This window comes from Acomys russatus, chromosome 23 (assembly GCF_903995435.1).
Source record: "Acomys russatus chromosome 23, mAcoRus1.1, whole genome shotgun sequence".
NCBI classification, from domain to species: domain Eukaryota; kingdom Metazoa; phylum Chordata; class Mammalia; order Rodentia; family Muridae; genus Acomys; species Acomys russatus.
The window spans coordinates 31,564,831-31,588,022 of record NC_067159.1 but is presented as its reverse complement, the minus strand read 5'-3'; the positions used below and the strand labels follow the sequence as shown (position 1 = coordinate 31,588,022).

Below are 23,192 nucleotides of genomic sequence, written 5' to 3'. Positions count from 1 at the left end.
GCTCGCAGGGGGGGGGGGGGGGGGGGAGGGAGGGTCGGGGGGCTGGGAGCAATTGGAGCAACTTCACGCCTGTCCAGGCTGGTGAACTCAGCGTTGCCGCCTTTGCCACTTCATCTAGTGTTCCTTTTAGTATGGAGAGTTTTGTTATGTTTTGTTTAAAAAAAAAAAAAAAACAGCCAGTTACTTTAGAGGGTAATTGTAATAAATTATTTTTAATGCTTTTTGTTTGGACGGGGGGGGGGAGGGGGCTTAGGACAAACAAACAAAGCTGCAGGCAACTCCTGGGCTGCCTTCCCAGTCTCCTTTCTTCCTTGTGGCTGAGGTCATGATGACCTTGATCCTCCTGCCTCCACACTCAGTGCTATGATAACTGTCTCGTGCCTCCATGCCCAGGATTCTTGCATGCTAGCCAAGCACTCTACCAATTCCTAATGTTTAAGTTTGGCTTTCAAAAGTAGAGGTGATTTGGCGGTGTATGCGGAAATTCTAAAGGTCTGTCTGTAGGTGATGGTGACCATGGCTTTTCCTGTGTCCTTGTTCACTGAATGCTGTGCCTGCCACCCATCATTTCAAAAGTACAGATGATTAAAAAGATTATGTTAAGGTGTTACCAGCTGGCTGAGGGGTCTTTTACTATACTATTTAATCATGTATATATGTGTAGGAAGTATGTATGCGAGTTGTGTGTGTGTGTGTGTGTGTGTGTGTGTGCGTGCGCGCGCGCGTGCACATATGTGAGGGCAGATTCACAGATGCATCCAGTCTCAGAGGGTCGGCTTAGTTCAGTTGTCTTAATAATCTCCTCTGTCACATAGCACCAAGCTCTTCCTCCAGTGGCAGTTGTCACAGAGTTAACCTTGTACTCAGAACTAACTACTCAGGGGAAAATGGGTGTAAGTTGGACTGCTAGCTTCTCTTGTTTGGTGAAAGCAGGTATAGCCTATTTTTATTTATTTTTACTTATTTTAGTCTCCTCAGTCCCCAGCCCAGCTGCCAATACCTAGCACAGAGCGAGGTTCAGGGTTTCAACATTTTGTATTCTCTCTCTCTCTCTCTCTCTCTCTCTCTCTCTCTCTCTCTCTCTCTCTCTCTCTGTTGTTTTTTGAGACAAGGTTTCTCTGTGTAGCCTTGGCTGTTCTGGACTCACTTTGTAGACCAGGCTGGCCTCGAACTCAGAGAGATCTGCGTGCCTCTGCCTCTCTAGTGCTGGGATCACAGACATGCGCCACTGCGCTGGCTAACATTTGTACTCATGACCGACTGGTTTGAATGATTTGTCCAACTCCCAGGACTGCCTGTGCTGTGGATATGTCCTCCACAACTGTCTGTGTCCTGACAGTGAACCTCTATCTCTCTATATAATCCAAGACCCCTGACTGGCTGACCTTCCACTTATTTGAAAGGAACAGATAAAAGGGATTGGTTTTCTTGCTAGGTACCTTATTATCTCAAAATGTCGGATTACTTTTCCGCTTTGGACACAGGATCTCCCTATATAGCTTGTGCTGGCCTTGCACTTGTGACTGTCCTGCCTCAGCCTCCCAAGTCCTAGGACTACAGAAAGGTACAACCACACCGGCTATACTATTGCCATGCTATTGTTTTACTTAGATCCACGTGTCGGTGCGCATGTGCACAGGCGTCCACAGAATCCAGAAGAGGGTGTGGGATCCTAGAGCAGGAGTTGCAGGTGGCTGTGAGCTGCCTGGCCAAGCCCTCTGAAAGAGCAGCAAGCATTTAACTTCTGAGGCATCTCTCCAGCGTCTGTTACTTTTATAGTCTAGGTAATAAAAGGGACTTTGTTATTTTGTGGTGTTTTATTTTAATTGTTTGCTTGTTTTGAGACAGGGTCTCCCTTTGTAGCTCAATGGGGCCTCAAACCCCAATCCTGCCTCAGTGTCCAGGGTGCTAGAGGCTTAAGATGCAAAGCACTTCTAGCTGCAATTAGTATTTTAAAGTAAGAATTCATCTGGCATTTAGTACATTTTGTATAGGTCAGCAGTCTATTCCTATAACAAATGCCTGAGATAAATCAACCTGAAAGAGGAAAAATACTTGCAAAATAAAGCTCAGTTTTAGGGGCTTCAGTCCATGTGCTGATTTGAATAGGAATGCCTCCTTCCCCCCAGACTCAATGTTTGAATGCTTGGCCTATAGGGACTGGCACTATGAGGAGGTGTGGCCTTTTTGGAGTAGGTGTGGTTGGAAGAAGTACATCACTGTGGGGGTGGGCTTTGAGGTCGCCTATGCTCAAGTTACAGCCAGTGTGGCACACAGTCTCCTTCTGCTTCCTGAGGGTCAAGCTTTGGAACTGTCTGCTCTTCTAGCACCATGTCTCCTTGCACACGGCCATGCTTGCTGCCATGAGGAGACTGGACTAAATCTCTGAAACTGTAAGCCAGCCCTAATTGAGTGCTTTCCTTTATAAGAGTTGCTGTGGTCATGGTGTCTCTACACAGCCATAGAACCCTAACTATAACAGTCCAGTTGAGTGGCCCATCACTCTGGGGGCCGAGGCAAAGCCATACGACATGGCAGAGTCTATGACAGAGAAGACTGCTCGCCTCATAGCCTCCAGAAAGCGGACAGGGTGGGAAGAGTGGCCCTAGTATCCTCTTCAAGCCCATCCCCCCCTGACAATGTCCTGGACTGGTGACTAAGCTTTCAACCCCTGGACCTTTGGGGACACTACAGATCCAAACATTATTAAAGATATAAAGTACTGAGAAGTAGCCACTTTCCTAATCACTGTGATAAAAGCACCCAAAAGAAGCAAGGGACTGGAGGATGGGTTTATGGTGGCCCTGGTTTGGGTGATACCCTGCATCCTTGCAGGAAGGCACTGAAGCAGAGGCAATTCCTATCTGTGAGCCGAAGGCATCTGTCTATAGCTCTAGCAGTCAGGAAGTAACTGACTGAGCCAGAAGCAGGCTTGGGCTAAGGTGCTACAGGCTTGGCCTGCAGGGAGTGACTCCCTTCCTCCAGTTATAGCGCTCAAACACCACCACAAGCCAGCGACCAAGTGCTCAGGTACAGCGGCCTGTGCTTTCTATCCAAACTGCAACAACTTATTTTAAGATTGCAGATGCATCATTTTAGACGTTTAAAGAAAGCACTTGCCACAGTCAGTGAATTGGATGCACGATCCTGCTAGACAGTTACTAGCTAGAACCTTAGTAAGCTCCTGCCCCTGCTGTTGGAAGGAAGAGGACAAAAAAGCAAAGCTATTTGGTAAGATAAGGCCAGGTACAATAGAGGCCAAAAGTTAGCTGGCATGATGGAGAGGGAAACCTGGGAGTTAAGGAAAAGAAGTAAAGTTGTCATCAAGGTTTTGGAAGACGTTACAAATGTGAAATAAATAATCCAGAGACTTGGTGGTTAAAAGCATGGGATGATCTTCTGCCAGAGGACCCCCGGGGTTCAATTCCCACATGGCCACTCACCATCCAGTTCCTGGGGAACTGCCACCCTCTTCTGGCCTCTGCAGGCAGCTGGCATGCACATGGTGCAGCCAGCCATGGAAACAAAACTCCCACTCACATAAATAAGTAAGTAAAATTTAAGAAAGAAAGAAAAGAAGATGTAATCTAAAATCATTAAGGACAGTATCACTATAACTGGCATGCAAAAGTGAGAACAGTGATTGTTACGTCTCAAGCCCGCAATCAATGGCTAACTGAGGTGCCTACATAACAAGTCAAAGCAGACCTGGCTGCCAGGTTCTCCCAGTACCCCCCAGTCCCCACCTGTTACAGAAAATGGCTGGCATACCTGTCCCCCACCCCAGCTGCCCCTTCCTTCCTAACTCAACCAGTTACCGGCCCTTTGACCTACTCTTTACTCTCCTGGCTCTTTCCTCTCCATCCCTGCTCTTCCCACAAGGCTCAGAGTCAAGTTTACCCTGGACTCTCCCAGCTGTTCCTGCCTCTGGCTATGCACTCCCTTTTATCTACAATAAACCTCCTTCTCCACCATACTAGGAGCCGTGGTGTCCTTCCTTTTTCTTTTTTCATCCACTGATACTGTCTTACTATTCGTATCTATTACTTTTAATTTTTATTTAAAACACATTTTAAATTTTATTTTATGGTTATGAGAGTCTGTGTACCTACCACTTGGATGCCTTGTGCCTTCAGAAGTCAAAACAGTTGGATCCCCTGGAACTGGAGTTTATAGATGGTTGTGGACTGTCATGTGGATGATGAAAATTGAACTTGGGCTGATGCAAGATCAGTGAGTGCTCCCAACTGCTGAGCCATCTATACAGCCTTATTGCTTTTTTTTTTTTTTTTTAAGCAAAGTACCTACTATTTTTTTTTTTTTTTCTTTCTTACTACATATTAGCTATACTAATGCATTGTTACTTAAGGACCTGGCTGATTTTGCAGGATGAAAGTGTAGAAAACCAGCAAACTATAGAGTTACTTCACTCCTCACTATACATCACCTGAATATATATATGCATATATAAAATTATATATACATACATACATATATACACATTACAGCTAATTTCTGAGACTTTTGACAAATGCAATACAGTATGTATAGAAAGCATTTTGCCTGTTTTATTCCCCTCCCATATCAATTAAGGGCCCTGTGCAGTTTTGCTGCAGCCTGGTCTGCTCACTTGGCCACAAGGCACACACACCCTTGTTTTGTCTGATGGAGAACACATCTCTTATTAGAGTGGCTGCCATCATCTCACTCTTGAGAGAAGAGATCTGATTGGAAGTAGCAATCCATATTCAGAGCCAAGACTGCAGCCCTGCCTTTAGGACGCTTTGCCTTCTGCCCAGTGCCACCTGCAATGACTCACAGAGACCACGTTTACCTTTGTGTTCTTTTCTGACATTCCAAGCAGTTCACCTTATAATTCTGGCTATGTGTTACTCAAAAGATACACATGGCTTGGTGTCTGGGATAGGGGAAATCAGCGGTCAATGGCCAGTATAGCTAGACATTCTGAGGCCATTAAAACGTTACCAATATCCATACATTTTAAGAGACAGCCAACGCTTCCTAGGATCTGCTTACACACCTGTCCATTTTCAGCGTAGGTGAGAGATCCACAAAAGACAGTGCTAACTCTGCCTTCCCATTGTCTCTGGTTCCACAATTAAAGTCTTGAAAACACTTTCAAGAGATAATCAAGAAGAAAACATTTTTAAGAATAACTATAGGCTTTGAACTTTTTCAAACCTACTTTATTTGGGGTTCTTTAATGCTTACGCCCCCCACCTTCCAATCCACATACCCTAGATAGGAGAGAAAAGAAGTTAGTAGAAACAGAAGAGATAGACTTTTTTTTATACTCAGTTCCTTGGAACAACTCCACTGGAGTAATAGGCAGGATTTCAATAGACCAGTTAAACAATAAACTAGCAATTCAGCGAAGGTGACTGCAACCATAGCCGCTGGAACACAGAGCAGCAGCTGGAACCTGGAGCCTCGAAGTCTTCGCTGGAGCGGTTCTCTCTAGGAGTGTCTGAAGTGCAGTGATGAACAGCCAAGACCAAAAAGCCCCGCCTTTTGTTTGGGGCATATATATGTCCTTTTCCAGTGGACAAACATGACCTGTTCTCTCACAAGTCTCTTTTCAGTGGAAAAACACCACACACCCTTACACAAGTCTGTTTCACATCCCACAGTTGGGATCAAAACAAAAACATGTTTATATCCCCTACAAATAACTTTTATTAAGACCTCCATTGGGGAGGGGGAGGGGTTGGAGAGATGGCTCAGAGGTTAAGAGCACGGACTGCTCTTCCAAAGGCCCTGAGTTCAATTCCCAGCAACCACGTGGTGGCTCATGACCATCTGTAATTAGATCTGGTGCCTTCTTGTGACAGGCAGGTGCACATGAGGAGAGAACACTGTAAAATAATAAATAAATCTTAAAAAAAAAAAAAAAAAGACCTCCATTAGGAAAAGGTCAATCTTTTAACAATCTCCAGAGTATAAGATAAGGAACAGGAATTAGGAAATAGCCACCAAACAAAACAGCATACAGTGCTCTGGGTTGTCTCATTAAATCCATCTTTCCTAGAATTATAGCAAAAGATGACATTTGTTATAACTGCTTTGTGAAACAGAAGTGCTGTATTTCTGAATATCATTCACATCACAATACATAGATGTCCTGGGTTGTCCCTGGAACCACTGGCCTGTGGAACCACTGGCCTGTGGTTCCAACTGTACAAGAGACGCACACTTGGAAACCTAGTAACAGTAACACAATTTATTCCTATCTTAGTGGGCTCCAGAGAAACAACATGTTATGTATAATTAAAATAGAGAAATAATAGTTAGTTCCTCCAGGCATAAATACATATTTGAAATTTCAAAGTAAATAACACTTACAAGGGAAGACTGGACTATATTTCAAAATAAAATCAGCTTGAAAAGTCCTTATGACGAATTTTATATTTTCTCTCATGTTTATTGTTAAGTACAACTTTGAAAAGCAAGTCACATAGGCTTCAAGCTTTTGCTCCTGTCTTGCGGGAGCCACTGAAGCAATGAAGCCCACGAAGGCAGGCACACTCTCCTCTCCACTTACTCCCAGTCCCAGCATGCTCTTCGCTCTACCTCTGACCAGCCCCCACCTTTTCACTTTGAGGTTTTAAAATCAAAGCACAGTCTAGTAAGATCTTAAAATGACCCATCACACCCAATAAGGCAGCTTTAGGCTGTGAGAGCATCAGTTCTTTGGCAAAGATTGTCCTCCACACTCGCTGGTGCACCGACCGTCAGTGTCTTCTTTACAGATCTGTTTTTTCCTCATATCGACACCAACAGGCAGCTCGCTGGCTGTCCAGGTATGGCTTGCAGCCTAAATGTATGACACTGTCAAACAGGAGCTCCACCGTTGTTTCACATGCTGCAGAGTAAAGATGTGTTATCACCACTGGGCAAGTGTCAAGCATCACTCAGTTCCCCCCACGGTCACCAGGGGCAGCACAAGGCCACGCCCTGAAGTGGTTACTCAAACATGGAGGAGGTCAAAGTCATCCCAGTCCCTCACACCAGCAGCACACCCTGCAGATTCCAGTTTAGTCTCGTTTCTCTGAGATACGTGTGTGCTCACATGTGTGTGCTCACACGCGTGTGCATGCTTAGTCTTAACTGTACAGAATAATTTTTTTTGTAGACAAATAATAATCTTTATGAAACACAAGTAGGGTCTTAGCTGACAAGTGTAATCACAATTAAGATGTCTGGCCACTGCCAAGTTTACATGGGAAGGGAGGGTCTGATGCTGCTGTTGCTGGACGGTCAGGCTGTGGCCTCTGACATGCTGAGCACATGCTATACTCTCACTCTTAGAAAGCGGTGGGGAAGGAGAAATGGCTCAGTGGGCAAAAGCACCTGCTGCCAAGCACAATGGCCTGAATTCGATCCCATGGTGAAGGAAAGAACCAAGAAGCTGTGACCTCTGACCTTCTTCACACATATGCTGTGGTACATGTGCACATACACACACATACTTTCAAAAAAAAACTTTAGAACAAGCAAATAAAATCTCTGAAGCCTCAAGGCATCACTATGACCAGTGGCTTCTAAGAACTGATCATATAATTATTGGACATGCTAATAATAAATGCAACCCACTCTATTTCTCTGACCAATTCTAAAATTTGGCTTAGGGATAGATGCTCATGGGAATCAAAAGTACTTTCTTCTGGTAGGTTAAAAAAAAAATTTAAACTATAAAAAAAGGCTATCAACTTACTCTTACCTGAAAGATACATGGATCCTGCCTAGCACTTAGAGTTTTTTGTGAGCATCACAAGAAAACATGAATACATTATCTGTCACAATATTTTAAGGAAAAGGCATAAAAATGTTAGTTTTCCTTCCTGCCTTTCTCTTTGCCACTTGTCTTCTGACTTAGTGCTTAGTGCAGTTTTTTTTTTTTTTATAGAAGAAAAGCCTTATAAATGCTCATACTGAAGAGTGCCTTACATTTTGTTCAGCTTACACCAAGACTGACTAGAGGCTCCAGCGTTCAGCTCTCACGAGTCATCCCTACTCTAGGGTGGGACCTTCAGTAGGACAGATGCTTTACAGCAGTCATCCATGTATGTCCCTGTCCCTGTCCCTGTAAGTTGCACCAAAACATTTACTGGCTCACCAAGTTAACCTGGACGGAGTCACTTCTGCCACCACTGCTTCTGTCACTAACTGGACAGTCAGTTCCTATCGCTAGGATTACAGGAACTGATGGCATCAGTCTGAGAGCAATACAGAGGCTTCTTCCCTGATGGCTAACATTTGTAATGCTGGAAGATGACAGCTTGCAGGGGAAGTATGTCACCAACTCTTCCCCTTGGGTATGGCCCTTTGTGTTGATGCCATCAACATGCCATGCAAGATGTGCCCATGTTAGTTACACGATGGCACAGTTGTTATGGGTTCAACGGATTACTTTCTGATCAGATCTAAGGCCTGTTACAAACTAGGAAACTCACTCTCTGACAGAGTAAAGCCCTGGGGGAACTGCAGGCTGCACTTTGGAGAGTATTACTACTGTTTTGCTAAGCTGCCAGTTAAATGCTCATTCTTACTCATGCCCACATATCTCTGCTGCTGTCTGCTTCAGTCATGGAGGAAGGCTTACTTTAACAGTGTCTATTGCTTACTGCTGTGTCTCCTAACTGGCCAAACACTGAGGCTAAGCATCTACTGTCAAGGCATAGAGACTCAGTGCTCAGAAAAGCACACACTCGCACATGTGTGTGCACATATACATGCACAGAGGCACACGAGCCAATCTAACAGCCATACTACACTCTAAAATTCACTGGTGCTACAATTGTCAGTCTATTTAGATGTCTATGTTTCTCTAAGTTATCTGTTGAAGTCTTTAACTTCCAAGGTAAAGGAGATAGGGTAGTAAAGACTCTGGGAAGTGATGATGTCATTGGGGTACTAACCTCATGAATGCGCTAAGTCACATTAAAAACACTCTAGGGGCTGGAGAGATGGCTCAGAGGTTAAAGGCACTGACTACTCCTCCAGATGTCCTGAGTTCAATTCCCAGCAACCACATGGTGGCTCACAACCATCTGTAATGTGATCTGATGCCTTCTTCTGGCCTGCAGGTGTACATGTAGGCATAGCACTGTACACATAATAATAAAATAAATTTTTACTAAAAAAAACCAGTCTAACTCTCAGACAGTAAACAGCTTACCTAGCATTCAAGACACTCAGTGGAATCCCCAGTACTGCATCACAACAGACATGCGGGCAAACACAGCGGAAGCCCAGAGAGCTGCCTAGTCCCCTTCCCCATGTCTCATTATACAATTGGAAGGTGTGGTCTATAAGGCAAGTAAAGGGGCCTTGCTAGGTGATGACTGCTTGTGCCTTCATCTTGTAGCCCCGGTCTCCTGAACTGAGAAATACATTTCTGTTGTCTATAACCAACCTTGGTCTATTACATTTTACTACGGCAAACCAAATGGACTAGGACACCTTGCTTCAAGGCCTCAACATTAGTTTCTGAATGGTTAGATCTATATACAACAAGGTAGATGGGACTCTTCCCTTCTCTGCCTCAGATACTCCTCCAAGGTTTCTCGGCACGTTGCTTTGGTGGCTGTATATAGTTTCAGATTACAAAATGATCAGCAGGCTTCTCACTCCCTCACTCCGGGCCACTGAGGAGGCTGTTCCATATCAGCCAATGAAGGTGTGAGAGCTCTGTTCGTGTGCTTCTATTCTGAACGCGTGCTCACTGCAACATGAAAGACTGCCGGCATCCCGGCCGACAGGCCCATCCTTACCCTGAATGTTCTCGGTGAGCCCTAGCGTCTTCTGTACACCTCGGCAGATCTTGGAGAGGCAGTCCTGGAAGCCCTCGTCACAGTCGTTCTTGCTTTTCCCACAGGTCTCATAGCACCTGTCGTGTTGATTGCAGCACTTTGTCAGGGAAGGGATGCCAATGTTCAGCTGCGAGATGCATTTGCATGGATTAGTGTCAGTGTGATGCAAAGCTCCCAGCGTGTAAGTGAACTTCATAGAACATTCAAGTGAGCTTCATAGAAATAAGTGGCCGCTGCAGACAACCCCCAAACCCACATCTGCCTACAACTGCTTCCTTGTGATAGCCTCCCCACTCCCCTGACCAATTCCCAGCCATGTGACTGCTACAGCCACAACACACTCCTCTATTTTGCTTGCTAGAGTGAACTGTTAGTAACTTTTACAACTTTTAGCTATCCAAAACACAGTGCACAACTAACTAACTTCCTTTCTTACTTTATTCATTTGCGTGTATGTGCGTGCACGCGTGCGTGCGTGCGTGCGTGCGTGCACAACAGCAGCCATGGGAGGGCTACCAGGGGAGGATGTCTTCTCTACTGCCATGTGCCTCGCTACCCTGACACGGTCTCTCGCTGAGTCTGGAGACCACTGTTTTGGCTACACTGATTATCTAGAGAGTTCCCAGGATCCACCTGTCTCCATCCCCCAACACTAGGGTGACAGGTACAAGTGGCCATGCCTGGCTTGTCTGTGGATACGCGAGGATTCAAAATCAGGTGCTCATGCCTGCACAGATGCACGCTCACTCACTGAGAGATCTCTGTAGTACCCAAAGCACAACTTAAAAAATAACAAGCTTGCCGGGCGGTGGCGGCGCACGCCTTTAATCCCAGCACTCAGGAGGCAGAGGCAGGTGGATCGTTGTGAGTTCGAGGCCAGCCTGGTCTACAAAGCGAGTCTAGGACAGCCAAGGCTACACAGAGAAACCCTGTCTCAAAAAACCAAAATAAAATAAAAAAATAAAAAAAATAAAAAAAAATAACAAGCTTAAGAGCCGTGGGGTTCTGTTCAAACTACTGTACCAACCAAGGACAATACACGCAGTAAACATCGAACCCCTACTCGGATCTAGCCAATGAACAGGACATTCTCCACAGTTGAGTGAAGAGTAGGGACTGACTCTGACATGAACTCTGGTGCCCCATATTTGACCACTTCCCCTTGGTGAGGAGGCCTGGTGGCACTCAGAGAAAGGATAAGCAGGCCACCAAGATGAGACTTGAGAGGCTGCGACTATATGATGGGGGAGGAGGTCCCCCTCAGCCACAGACATAGGGGAGGGGAGTAGGATGAAAGCGGGAGGGAGGGAGGAATGGGAGGATACAAGTGATAGGATAACAATTGAGATGTATTTGGGCCCAGGGGTTCCACTCAAACTAAGGCACCAGCCAAGGACAATACAGCGGTAAACTTTAAACCCCTACTCAGATCTAGCCAATGGACAGAACATTCTCCACAGTTGAGTGGAGAGTGGGATATGACTTTCTCACGTACTCTGGTGCCTCACATTTGACCATGTCCCCTGGAGGGGGAGACCTGGTGGCACTCAGAGGAAGGACAGCAGGTTACCAAGAAGAGACTTGATACCCTATGAGCATATACGGGGGAGGTAATCCCCCTCAGGAACAGTCATAGGGGAGGGGAATAAGGAGAAAATGGGAGGGAGGGAAGAATGGGAGGATACAAGGGATGGGATAACCATTGAGATGTAACAAGAATAAATTAATAAAAAATTTAATAAATAAATAAATAAATAAAGCATGATAAAAAACAATTGAGATGTAATCTGAATAAATTACTTAAATAAAAAAAAGATTTCTCTAGGGCCTAAACAATTATGATCTTGGGATATTTCAAAGTACTTTGTGGACCCCTTCCTCCAAATAAATGTACTTTCTGTGAAATGTTGACAAACTCTTACGCTCCTATAACTCAAATGGTATTTTGTTTTTTTTTTAACTTTAAGTATTTTTCCATTTTAGACATACCATTACTTTGTATCTATAATCTTCATTAGTTGTTTTAATTAACTTATACAACCTCTGTGGATAGCAGCTGTTTTCATAAAGACCCCTCTACCTGTGGCTACTAGCCTGTCAAGTCTACCTAATAACAACTGCTACAATAACTACACTGCCACCTTCACTTAGCCCTTGTTTTATATAGAAAACATACCTCATCTACTTTTTTCCTTCCTAAGCAGTATTACTTTGCATTTAAATTTTTAAGTTATGTTTGTGGTAATTAGAAAATATCATTTATGTGACATCTATACAAGATAAAAATAAGTCATCATTTAAAAACCATTAATAATGTTTAGATCTTAAATGTTTTATCAGAAAGCAATAATAAACACAATCATTACAATAAACAAGGCTATTTGTGAGCCTGAGGACATACTTAAGTCATGTATTACTAAAAATATTAGACTGAGTAAAAAAACTTATCAAAGGAAAAAAAAAGTATTTACATGAACACCAAACAATGGAGAGCCGCATCCATTTGGTGGGGACGGTTTATATCCATAGCGTGGAACAGGCTTCGATCCTATATAAAATAGAAATGATGTCACACTTAGTTTAAAATATGAAAGAAATAAAACAAATATTTGTAAAGATATACAATGTGCTTAACTAGCCCTGGAGACGTTTAATATTTAGCTGGATAAAACATAAATAGTGATGTATTTATTCTGATCAGTACTAGAAAGCCTGATCATGGAATTAATTTTAGAATGCAGATCTGCAAATGTGCACATACATACACAAATGTGCAGCATTCATAAAGGTGACTACTATTTATAAGCACACACTGTAAAAACATGCAAATGCTTATCCTGGACCACTAGAGATTTCAAAGGTGCACACACCACTGCTTCACATGTACGAAAGATCAACACTGTTTTCCTGCACATCTAAAGCTTGAGTTTCTTAGGAGAAAACCTGTTAGGCATGTACTGTATCATCTTCTTCTTCCTCCTCCTCCTCCTCCTCCTCCTCTTTCTTTCTGAGACAGGGTTTCTCTGTGTAGCCCTGGCTGTCCTTGACTTACTTTGTAGACCAGGCTGGTCTTGAACTCACAAAGATCCACCTGCCTCTGCTGCCCAGAGTGCTGGGATCACAGGCGTGCACCACTGTGCCCAGCTACACTGCATCTTCTTATTCAGCAAATGTTCCATTCCACAAAAAGCTCAATAACCATCAACTAGCAGGTGTTTAGTTAAAGCCTAATCTAAGAAAGGTGAGGGTATACAATGGCAATCTAATAATTTTAGTACACTCTAGGGCACTGTAGGACCATATATCTGGCTCCATTCCTTGCAGCCAACTGTTCCATGAATGCGGCTAAGAAAGTCTGTTCATAACCCACCCAGTTTATGCCATTTTCTTATAGCCGTCCAAGCAGACTGACATTCACATTTCAGCAAGGCTTTTCCTGGAGACACTTTTGACTTGTATGATTCATAGCACACCATGTCATTAATCTGCCTACTTCTTCTACTATTGTACATGCCCCGTGCCTAGCATAGTTTTTTGTTGTTGAATACTGTTGACAAATAGTTAAATCAATGAACATTGGGCAGACTTAGAAGGCTAATCCCTATGACGTATACAATATTTGTTATAAATTAACAAACACTACTGCTGTTTACTCTTCAGTATTTTAAAGTCTCTGGGCCTTCATTTACTGGCCTCGAAAGATGGACCATTTCTAGCTTGTTACTTTGCTTTAAAATGTGGCAGCCAGGGGCCATCAGGATGGTTAGCTGAGGAAGTATGTGCTATCAAGCTTAACTCCCTGAGTTCAATCCCCCCACAACCCACATGCTAGAGAACAGATTGTCCTCTTGACTTCTACATGCACACTGTGAAATATGCATAACATACATCATACACACATGAATAAATAAATAGAAACTGTAAAATGTGGCAACATAAATATGTCATTATATATGATGGGCCCTTTTTAGGTGATAGAATATTCATCTTAATACCGCTTATAGAAGCTGTATCTCAGGGCTAAACTATCACATGGTAGCAATTAAAAAAAGTGCTTCCTAAAATTGAGCTATTATAATTTCTACTCCAAGCTGGGCATGGTAGTGCAGGCCTTTAATCTCAGCACTCAGGAGGCAGAGGCAGGTGGGTTTCTCTAAGTTCAAGGCCAGCCTGGTCTACATAGTGAGTTCCAGGACAGGCAGGGCTACATAGAGAGACCCTGTCTAAAAAAACAAAACAAAACAAAGCCATAAATAAATAAATACCTACTTGTAGAATTTCAGCATTTCTGTAACTTTTTAGACCTGCTATAGGATTATTGAATTCTGTTTCGTTGGCTTTACTTTATTGTCTACCATTGTTTAGTAAGTTTTGCATCCAGAGCTATTTGTGTAGCATTATCTGGAGTCACACACACTGGAGCCACAAATATCAGTGTGGACTGAAGCGAGCAGCACCTTTTTATAGATGAGTCCCCTCTACGATGTTACTAACCCAGCCCCTTGGGAGACCGCTCAGCCAGCTGTGACTTTACTTAAGTGAATTGTTAGCTAGTTCACCGTTCCCACAGACTGTCATGAGAAACTCTATCTATGTTCAGGCTCTGCTTAGAAGGCAGATGCCTTAGTTCACTTCCTTTTCTTTCTTGTGGTGCTGGGGATTGACTGAACTCAGGGCCTTGCGAATGTGAGGCCAGTGTCCTAACACTGGGCTATACCTCCAGCCCAGGCTATTTCCTGCCCTAATATCTATCACAAGAGCCAAGGTAATCTTTTAAAAGATTTATTTTGGCTCACACTTCAGGTCCAAAGTCCCGGAATTGCATCTGGCTATGGTCTTGCTGACTTCATCCTCTGAAAAGAGCCAAGCATCACATGACTAGAAACCAGAGTGGGAGAAACCAGCCAAACAGGCTTTTACTACACACTCGGTCACAAGATAACCCCATTGGTCCATGAAGTAGACCGGGACTGATCAATTCAGGAGGGCAGAGTCCTCTGCATCTCTTAAGGATTTCACCTCTTATTACTGAATTTTTTTTTAAGGGAGATGACATTTCAGTTTTGGAGGGAACAAGCCATACTCAAACCATAGCAGGAAGAAAGGCTAAATTGGCAAAGTGTTCTTGGGAACCACACTGCAGTCCCTTAAACACGAGTGTAAAGCTTTATCTTGGCTTCAAATGCTTACAAACACCCAGAGCAGCAGTTCTCAACCTGTGGGTCAAGACCCCATTCGAGCTGAATGACCTTTTCATAGGGGTCACAGAACAGATCTCCTGCAATCAGATATTTACATTACAATTCATAACTGTAGCAGTTATGAAGTAGCAATGAAAACATTTTACGGTTTGGGATTCACCACAACATGAGGAACTGTAGTAAAGGGTCAGAGCATTACAGAGGTTAAGACCCACTGCTCTAGGCATATATACAGGAATCACTGAGCCAGACTATTGATGATCTTTTCAAAAAAACACTACAAATACACTACAGTGCATGTTGAAATGTGGGAAGAGGGCATGTAAAAAAAAAAAATATATATATATATATATATATGTGTATGTATGTATATATATATATATGTATATGTATTTATATATATTTTTTTTTTCAAGTTAACAACCGTTTTAAATTCAGAAGCACGACACCTAAACAACTGTCAGGGAGCTGACGGGAAAGGCTGGGGTTCAGATTTGAAAGTGACAGCTTGCCCTACGTTCTTACTTGCTTAGCTGCATGTGCATTCCTTGCCACCTACAAGTCTACAGACTTCTGACACGCTCCTACCTAAACATCACCAGCCTCAGACAGATGATATGAGCAAGAAATTCGAAGGTATGTGTGCTTCTAGCAGCCTCTTAACTGTCTTTTTTCTTTTCTTTTAGAACTAGGAATGTATTTGCTTTCCTAGTCATGCAATAATTCTTCAGTCTTTCCTTCTCTTTGTCCCTTAGTTAATTTTCCTTTATCCCAATCTGCGGAAATGCTTCTTGACATCTTAATGACTGTGGTGGTAGACACAGGAGTGCAAGCATGCCACTAATACGTGTGGACACTTTCTTCAGAAGAGATAATTACCGTTGAGCAAGAGAATGCTCCCAAGCAAATGGAGTGAGAAAGAAACACCAAGAAAACAGGCCCACTCTGGAGAAGCAGGGGAGTGGGTGGGGAGCAAGGATGGCAGGGAAGCTCAGGGGCAGAATGAGAAGGTGAAGATGCAAGTGCTTCCTGCAGAGGGAGGTGATGACCCTGAGTTATAAAGATCCATACCTGCTGCACACGAGCCAGTGGACAGCCGAGCGAGGGGAGGCTGGGGACTGAGGGGCCCATGCACGGGTGTTTGCCTAGTTTGGGGTTTCTTTAGAACAGCTGATGCCATTTCTCTCAAACAGCTTGCCCCATCTAAAACTATCTTCCCTTCTGTAACCACTGTGGACACCAAGGATGGCTGCTTTTCATTCCAATGTTCATGAGCTAAGTTAGCATAACAGTTTCTATGAGAACAGGTTTTGTCTTCCTTTCCTAGAAGATGCCTAGCATGCAATGGATGCCCAAGAAATTACTAGATGAGAAAAGTAAGAAATACTCTGCCAAACTTGAAGTGTTCTTTTTCCACAGAATGAACAGATAAGCCTACCACAAACATTAGAGGTGACTTCTTCGTTGCAACAATTGCGTTCACCTGTATACTGAAATTTCATTTCAAGGCTGGCTTGGCGATGCCAAGCATCCTGAAGGCACCTTATGACAACTCTTTGTTGCCCTTGGTGGAAATGTATTACACATCTTTTGCTTGTACTTAATATTCCTTACTGTTTGTTATAGGCCTGTCATGGAAAGCTAGAGCTGGGATGACGTCACAAAAGCTGGTGTTAATAAGAATAAAACTAATGGTAGTTCCCTGGGGAAAACGGGGGAAAAATAAATCTTTTATAGAACTTTTTTACTTAGATGCACAGTTAGATCATTAATAAGTGTTATTAGTAAGCATCAGACAGAGGAGCTGAGAAAAATTATTAAGAAGAAAACCTTAGGGAAATTCTAGAAGCTGATGAAATGTAGCTGAATCTCTAGGTTTTCATGTCCAGCTTCAGAAACAAGGAGAGGGAAGGGGCTATGACCAGGATGTAAAAGGAATAATTAATAAAAAATATAATTTATGACTATACTAAAAAAAAAAAGTAAAGCCACCCTCTGACCTACACATGTGTTCCTAGCATGTTCATATGTGCATGCTCCCCATCTCCCTCTCTCTGCCCCCACTCAAATAAAGTTAAATACATGGACATACACCCAATAAATACGATTAAATTTAAAACAAGCACTTAGAACAAATTATACATAAAACTGCTTATGAAAAAGTTGAATTGATTTACGAGGTCTGGAGAGTTGGCTCAGCAGTTAAGCACACTTGCCTCTCTTGCAGAGAACCCAGGTTTTGTTCCTGGCACCCATAGAGAGGCTCAGAGCAGTCTGTAACCCCAGCTCCAGGGCTGGTGGCTTCTTCTGCTCCCTGAGTGCCCTATATACATGTGGTGAACATACACACACGCAGGCAAAACAGTCACACATGAAGTAAATATTTAGCTGATTCAGGTGCCAAGTTATGTACTAATGTTATTTAAAATATTGTTATAAGTAGTGTTAAGAGACGCTGAACATTAAAGCTTTTAATATTTTGACTGTTACCAACTTTTAAAAAGCCATCAGAAGCTCATCAGTAGAGGAAGCCACGCTAGAGTCCAACCACAGCATCATCGTTATGTACTGGACTGCGACTGCCCAAATTTCATAAGCAGATATAGGAAAATAAAAGAAGGAAATGGGAGGAAGAGCTAAGGACAAACTAAATCCAGGGGTACAGCCGCATGGGGGAGCTACTCATCAATCGTACTTTTTGACATAAGTCAGCAGTTTTCAGTTTGTGGGTTGCGACTCCTATAAGGGCTCAAGTGACCCTTCACAGGGGTCACCTAAGACCATCCTGCATACATTAGGATTCATAACAATAGCAAAAGTACGGTTATGTAGCCCCAACAAAAGTCGTTCTGTGTTTGGGGTCAGCACAACACGAGGGTGGCAGCACTAGGAAGGCTGAGAAGCAGTGACATAAGAGGTGGCTTCTTAATGTTTTCTCATCTCCCTAGGCAGTCAAACCTAAGTGTCTGCAGGGAGTGAGATACTAATTATCACTCTTTCTTCCCCTCGCCCCTCCCCCACCCCGGACATTATTTTTTCCAACTCTGTTATAAATACTCTCAAACAGACTCACTCATTTCTCCAGGAAGGAAATGAAGCAGGTGAGAATTTTGGAGGACAGCAATTGTGTCACACAAAGACTTTACTACTGTGTACGGAGGGCATACAGTGGTGACTTCTGGCCCACATCACTTGAGACTTAAGCCTTTTATCTCCACGTGGCTCAGAGAATAACTTTTTCCCCTTAGACCAGTGGTTCTCGACCTTCCTAATGCTGTGATCCTCATGTTGTGGTGACCACTAACTATAAAATTATCTTTGTTGCTACTGTTATAAATCATAACGTAAACATCTGATACACAGGGTATCTGATATGCAACACCACGCCGTCCCCTCCTCCCCAACCCCCTGGGGTGGGTCCCGACCCACAGGTTGAGAATCACTGCTCTAGGCCTTTCCTTTCTTATTTTCCTCAGATCTCACATCTTCATTCTTAGGCTTTCTAGACATCAATGGCTTCATTCCTTCTTCATTGAAAAATAGTCAATCAGAACTCACTCACCTAACGTCTGTGCCCACATCCCACCTCCACCCTATAAACAGGAGTGCACTGCCTGCTCCTGGCCAGCCTCTCCTTTTACACACTCACACCACACTTCTCAAGTGGCCCCCTCTGCTATCTTCCTCAGTCTTTCTCTGTCACCTCTGCTATCTTTCTCAGCTTTCGCAGAGGAAATCTAGAGCATGGCTGTTCTGGCACGAGATCACATCCAAAGACCTTCTAGGTCTGCGTCATCCAGCTGGAATACAAACACACCTTTAATCCAGGAGACAGAAGCAAACAGATCTGATTTCAAGGCCGGCCTAGTACAGAGCAAGTATCCAGTAAAGAAAAGCTTAGATCCAGGCGCGACGATACATGTCTTTAATCCAAAACTAAAGTAAAGTTAGTTTGTAGAAGGAAGCATCCATGTTTGAAAGTGATGTCTAGTTGAGTGGCAGAAAAGGTGACAAATCAGAGAAGATTTGACAGAACAAGGTAGGCTCAACCCTCAGGAGAAGAGAGAGGAAAGGGAAGCTACTTAAGAGGCAGTTTTACAGAGAGGAGGCAGCTTTTTTTAAACCAGGACAGTACTAGAGCGATGGATGGCAGGGAAAGAACTCAGGTGAAGAACTCAGGGAAGAAGCCAGAAGATTAGAGCAGATTGCTGAGTTAGTTTGAGGCCAAGCAGAGCAATTCCAGGCTGAGAGAGAAGCCGGATTAAATACGTCAGCTGAGAGAAGAGTTTGAGCCAGAACAGCTGAGTTGAACCAGCCAGTCCAGAGCTCAGAAAGTAGTAGTAAGGGTGAGCTCATTAAGCAGTAAGTCTCAGAGGCAGAAAACATTCTAAGCCTAGGTTAGATTGTTCGGAAGCTAGAAGCTTCCAGGACGGGGCCCACGTTAGCAGGAGGAGGCAGTAAGCCTCCCAGACAACAACTGAGCCAGGAGAATAAACTTACTTTTACAGCCTTAATTAAATTACTGCCAGCCATCAACAAATCCTTTAGGTTCTTCCTTCAAAGTATATCTCAGATTCACTCCTCTCTCGTCACCCCAACTCCTGCCAATTTAAGACATAATTCCTGCCACCATTTGTCTGGACACAGCAGCCTTTCTCCATTCTGCCTCCCCGGCCTCCAGTGCCGCCTAGGTCTCAGAACAGCAGACGCCCCTGCTAGCATCTACATCACTAGAGGAACGAACAACTTATTCAAAATTCTAACTTTAGAAGCTGTTTTTCCTCTACTTTTCAATAGAAATGAAAAACTTTTCTCCCTTAATTTCCTTTGAGGTCAGGGAGAAAAAGAGCTACGGGCTGGGAAGCTGGCTCACATGGGTAATGGTGATTGTTATTCGACATTAACCTGAGTTTAAATCCCCAGCACCCAGGTAAATAGCTGGTAGATAAGCATGTGCTTATAACCCCAACATTGAGAGGCAGTAGAGACAGGCAGAGCCGAGTCATATTTGTGAGCTTCACTTTCAGAGAGAGACACTATCTTAAGGGAGTAGAGAGTCACAGAAAAGTCACTCAACATTCTCTCTTGGCCTCCCTATGTGTGCGCATGGGCCCACAACCCAAACATCCACATGTATGCACCTTATACACACCAGAGGGCAGAGCAGGAGTGGGCGGGGGGGGGGGGAAGAAGAGAGAAAGAGAGGAGGGAGAGAGGAGAGGGAGAGAAAGAGGAGAGGGAGAGAGAGGGGGAAGAGAGGAGAGAGAGAGAGGAGAGAGGAGAGAGAGGAGAGAGGAGAGAGAGAGGGAGAGAGAGAAGAAAGAGAGGGGAGGGGGAGAGAGAGGGGAGAGGGGGGAGAGAGAGGAGACGGAGGAGGAGAGAGAGGAGAGAGAGGGGAGAGAGGGGAAAAGAGCGAGGGAGGACAGAGAGAGGAGAGAGAGAGAGGAGAGAGGAGAGAGAGAGGGAGAGAGAGAAAAAGAAGAGGGAAGAAGGGGAGGAGATCGGATGTTTTCTCCTATAGAGAGGTTAGAGAGGTCAAAGACAAGGGGGTGGGATAGATGGAGAATTTTATAGGGGCGGGGAGAGGGAGAGAGAGAGAGAGAGGAGAGAGAGGGGAGAGAGAGGAAGAGAGAGAAGAAGAGAGAGGAGAGAGAGAGAGAGAGGGAAAATATAAAAATCTGTTCCCATAAAAGTTCACATTACTCTCTCAAAAGCCTTTTTTTCCCATCTGAAGGAAGATGACGAAAAATGAAGAAGAACAAGTCTCTAGAACACCAAGCTCTTAGGGGAGGGAATATGGAAGTGCGCACGCATTGTGTTCAGCAGGTCTTGCTTACTGAAGAGCTGGGCGGCAAATTTTGTGAGGCTTGTAGGAAATGACAACAAGCAAAAGGGAAGTTGAAGGCAACCCTTTCCCAGGAATAGCATTGGTCTGAGACTATCTCAATGTAATCGGCTCTATAGCCCAGACTCACGGCTGTTTATGAATACTGCACCTTGCGAGTCATCCTTGTCCCTGTAAATAATAGCTGCATAGTTTCACTGCCACAGGTGGGAATCCTCAGGAGCCACATTGACTGGCTTTCTTGTGATCCTGTACCCTGGGGAACTGCATACTCCCTGTTTCCCTCTGGCCTGGAATGCTCTTTCCCTAATCACAACAGAGCACTCCTATTACTTTCCAATTCTGAGATCTTCTTCTGTCCTGGGACATCCCATATAAGGGGCGAAGACTTCCAGCACTCCCAGGCACCACTGTGGCAGTCTCCCCTCATGTTGAGAATGGTTATTGTTATCAAGGCAGGAGCCCACAGCCGACCTGCAGGCAGTGACAACGCAGCTCTCTTGACTAGTCAGTCACTGGCTGCTTCTCTGACAACACAAGCTCCAGGGACAGGGATTTTATCTGTCACTGATGGGTCCCTAGTCTTTCAAGCACTGGCGTGTCATCAACTAGTATTTACATAACGATCATGAATTAAGTTATATTTTAGTCCTCGTTACCCACAAAGTCTCCCTAATACAGTTTACAGAAACGAAATGTTGTACAAGAAAAAAATAAGTCTTCTTGGTGCACACTGGTAGAAATTTTTAGGCATAGATCATAGAAGCAAAGGAAGATTGTTAGAAGCAATGGGAAGTTCTTTATATTAACATAAAGGCGGAAGCCATCTGTAGACTCAGAAGCTGCAGGTGGCACCACACAGTTTTACAGGAGAGAGGTTTTTATTAAGTTCACCAGCTCTGCAGTCAGGCTTTCTTACTAGAGTCATGGGTTTCCCTGTTAGTTTTAGCTAGTAGCCTTGACTAATCTCATAGGAAACTTCATTTTACAAGTTCTATCCTAACGTTTTTGAATTGCTAAACAGAAGCCACACCCCCCACAAAACAAATAAAACAAATGCTAAAAAAACTTCGAGGAGGGGATAAAGCACTGAAATCACTTTTGCAGGTGCTGATTGTATTACCATCCACACTGCATTAAGCAAGTTCTCAGATTCAAACAGCAAGTTTTAAAACAATGAAAGGAGTAAGCAGAAAAACTAGAATAGTGTTAGGATAAGGAAGAGGGGCGCTGACATCCAAGGAAAGAAAACTACACGGAGGGCAAAGTGGCTTGCATCTGTCATCCAAGGACCTGGGAGGCTGCGGCAGGGGGAACAAGAGTTCAAAGCCAGCCTCTGCTACATACCAAGTATGTATGTATGCCACCTGAGACCTTGTCTCAAAAATCAAAAACAAAACGACAATCGATTGTCTTCTAGAAGTTGGTGGAACTCTTTCAATAAAGTACACTGTCTTCAAAAACTTAAGTACACCAGAAATCTATACAAAAGCCACAATTTATCTTACTTAGCTTTGCAGGAAAACAAACAAAACACCACTTAATTTATCAACTGATGGCTTGAAAAGTCTCCTTTGGCTTTGTATGTCTAGCTGACTCAATGACAAAGGATGTGTGTGTGTGTATGTGTGCGTGTGTCCCTGAGTACTAAAATCGGTCAGTTTCCAGTCAGTTTCATTCCACTACCAGGATTCATACATCAGTAAGTTCTTAGGCAACTTTGTGCAACTGCTGGGAGCGAGGGCGAGGAACTCGGAAGCAAAGGAGAGCAGAGCCCGCACTCAGCTGACCTCTCACATTTGTTCCCAGTTTGCTCAATCCCAAGGACAGCACGCTCCCAACGCCGCGCTCATTCTTTCCACACCCGAGGACGCAGTCAAGGTCTGCCTGGCACCTGTTCCCCCCATCCTCCTGTCCCTCACTCGTCCCTCCATCCCCCTTCCCTGTACCTGTCCCCACAACCTCCCACACCAGCACCTGTCCCTCCATCCCCCAGTCCCATGCCCGTCCCTCCAAGCCCCTGCACCGTACCTGTCCCGCCATCCACCTGCCACATCCTGTCCCTCTCTCCGCCCGCCCCGCCCCCCAACTCTCACCGTCGCTGCACTTGTAGAGGCAGAGCCCGTCCTCGCCGCCCAGTAGGTCTAGCGCGGCGTTGAGGTACGTGTCGATCTTGTGGATGCCGTTGCGGATGGTCTTGAGGGTAGCCCTCCAGTCGGTGGTCTGATCCTGCTCCTGGCCGCGCGCCGTGGCCAGCAGGAACAGGAGGAGGAGCGCGGGGCCCAGGACGGGCGCCGGCCGCGGGGCCACCAT

General features: G+C 44.4%; 1 protein-coding gene across 1 annotated transcript; it reads right to left on the bottom strand.

Moving 5' to 3' along the window:
• Nucleotides 1–6,747: 6,747 nt before the first annotated feature.
• Nucleotides 6,748–23,192, bottom strand: Pla2g12a (phospholipase A2 group XIIA). The gene is made up of 4 exons (XM_051165771.1): nucleotides 22,976–23,192; nucleotides 12,305–12,381; nucleotides 9,795–9,960; nucleotides 6,748–6,883 (listed from the first exon to the last, which is right to left on the bottom strand). Exons 1-4 carry the CDS (start codon nucleotides 23,190–23,192, stop codon nucleotides 6,765–6,767), a joined length of 579 nt encoding a protein of 192 aa, XP_051021728.1. The 3' UTR covers nucleotides 6,748–6,764.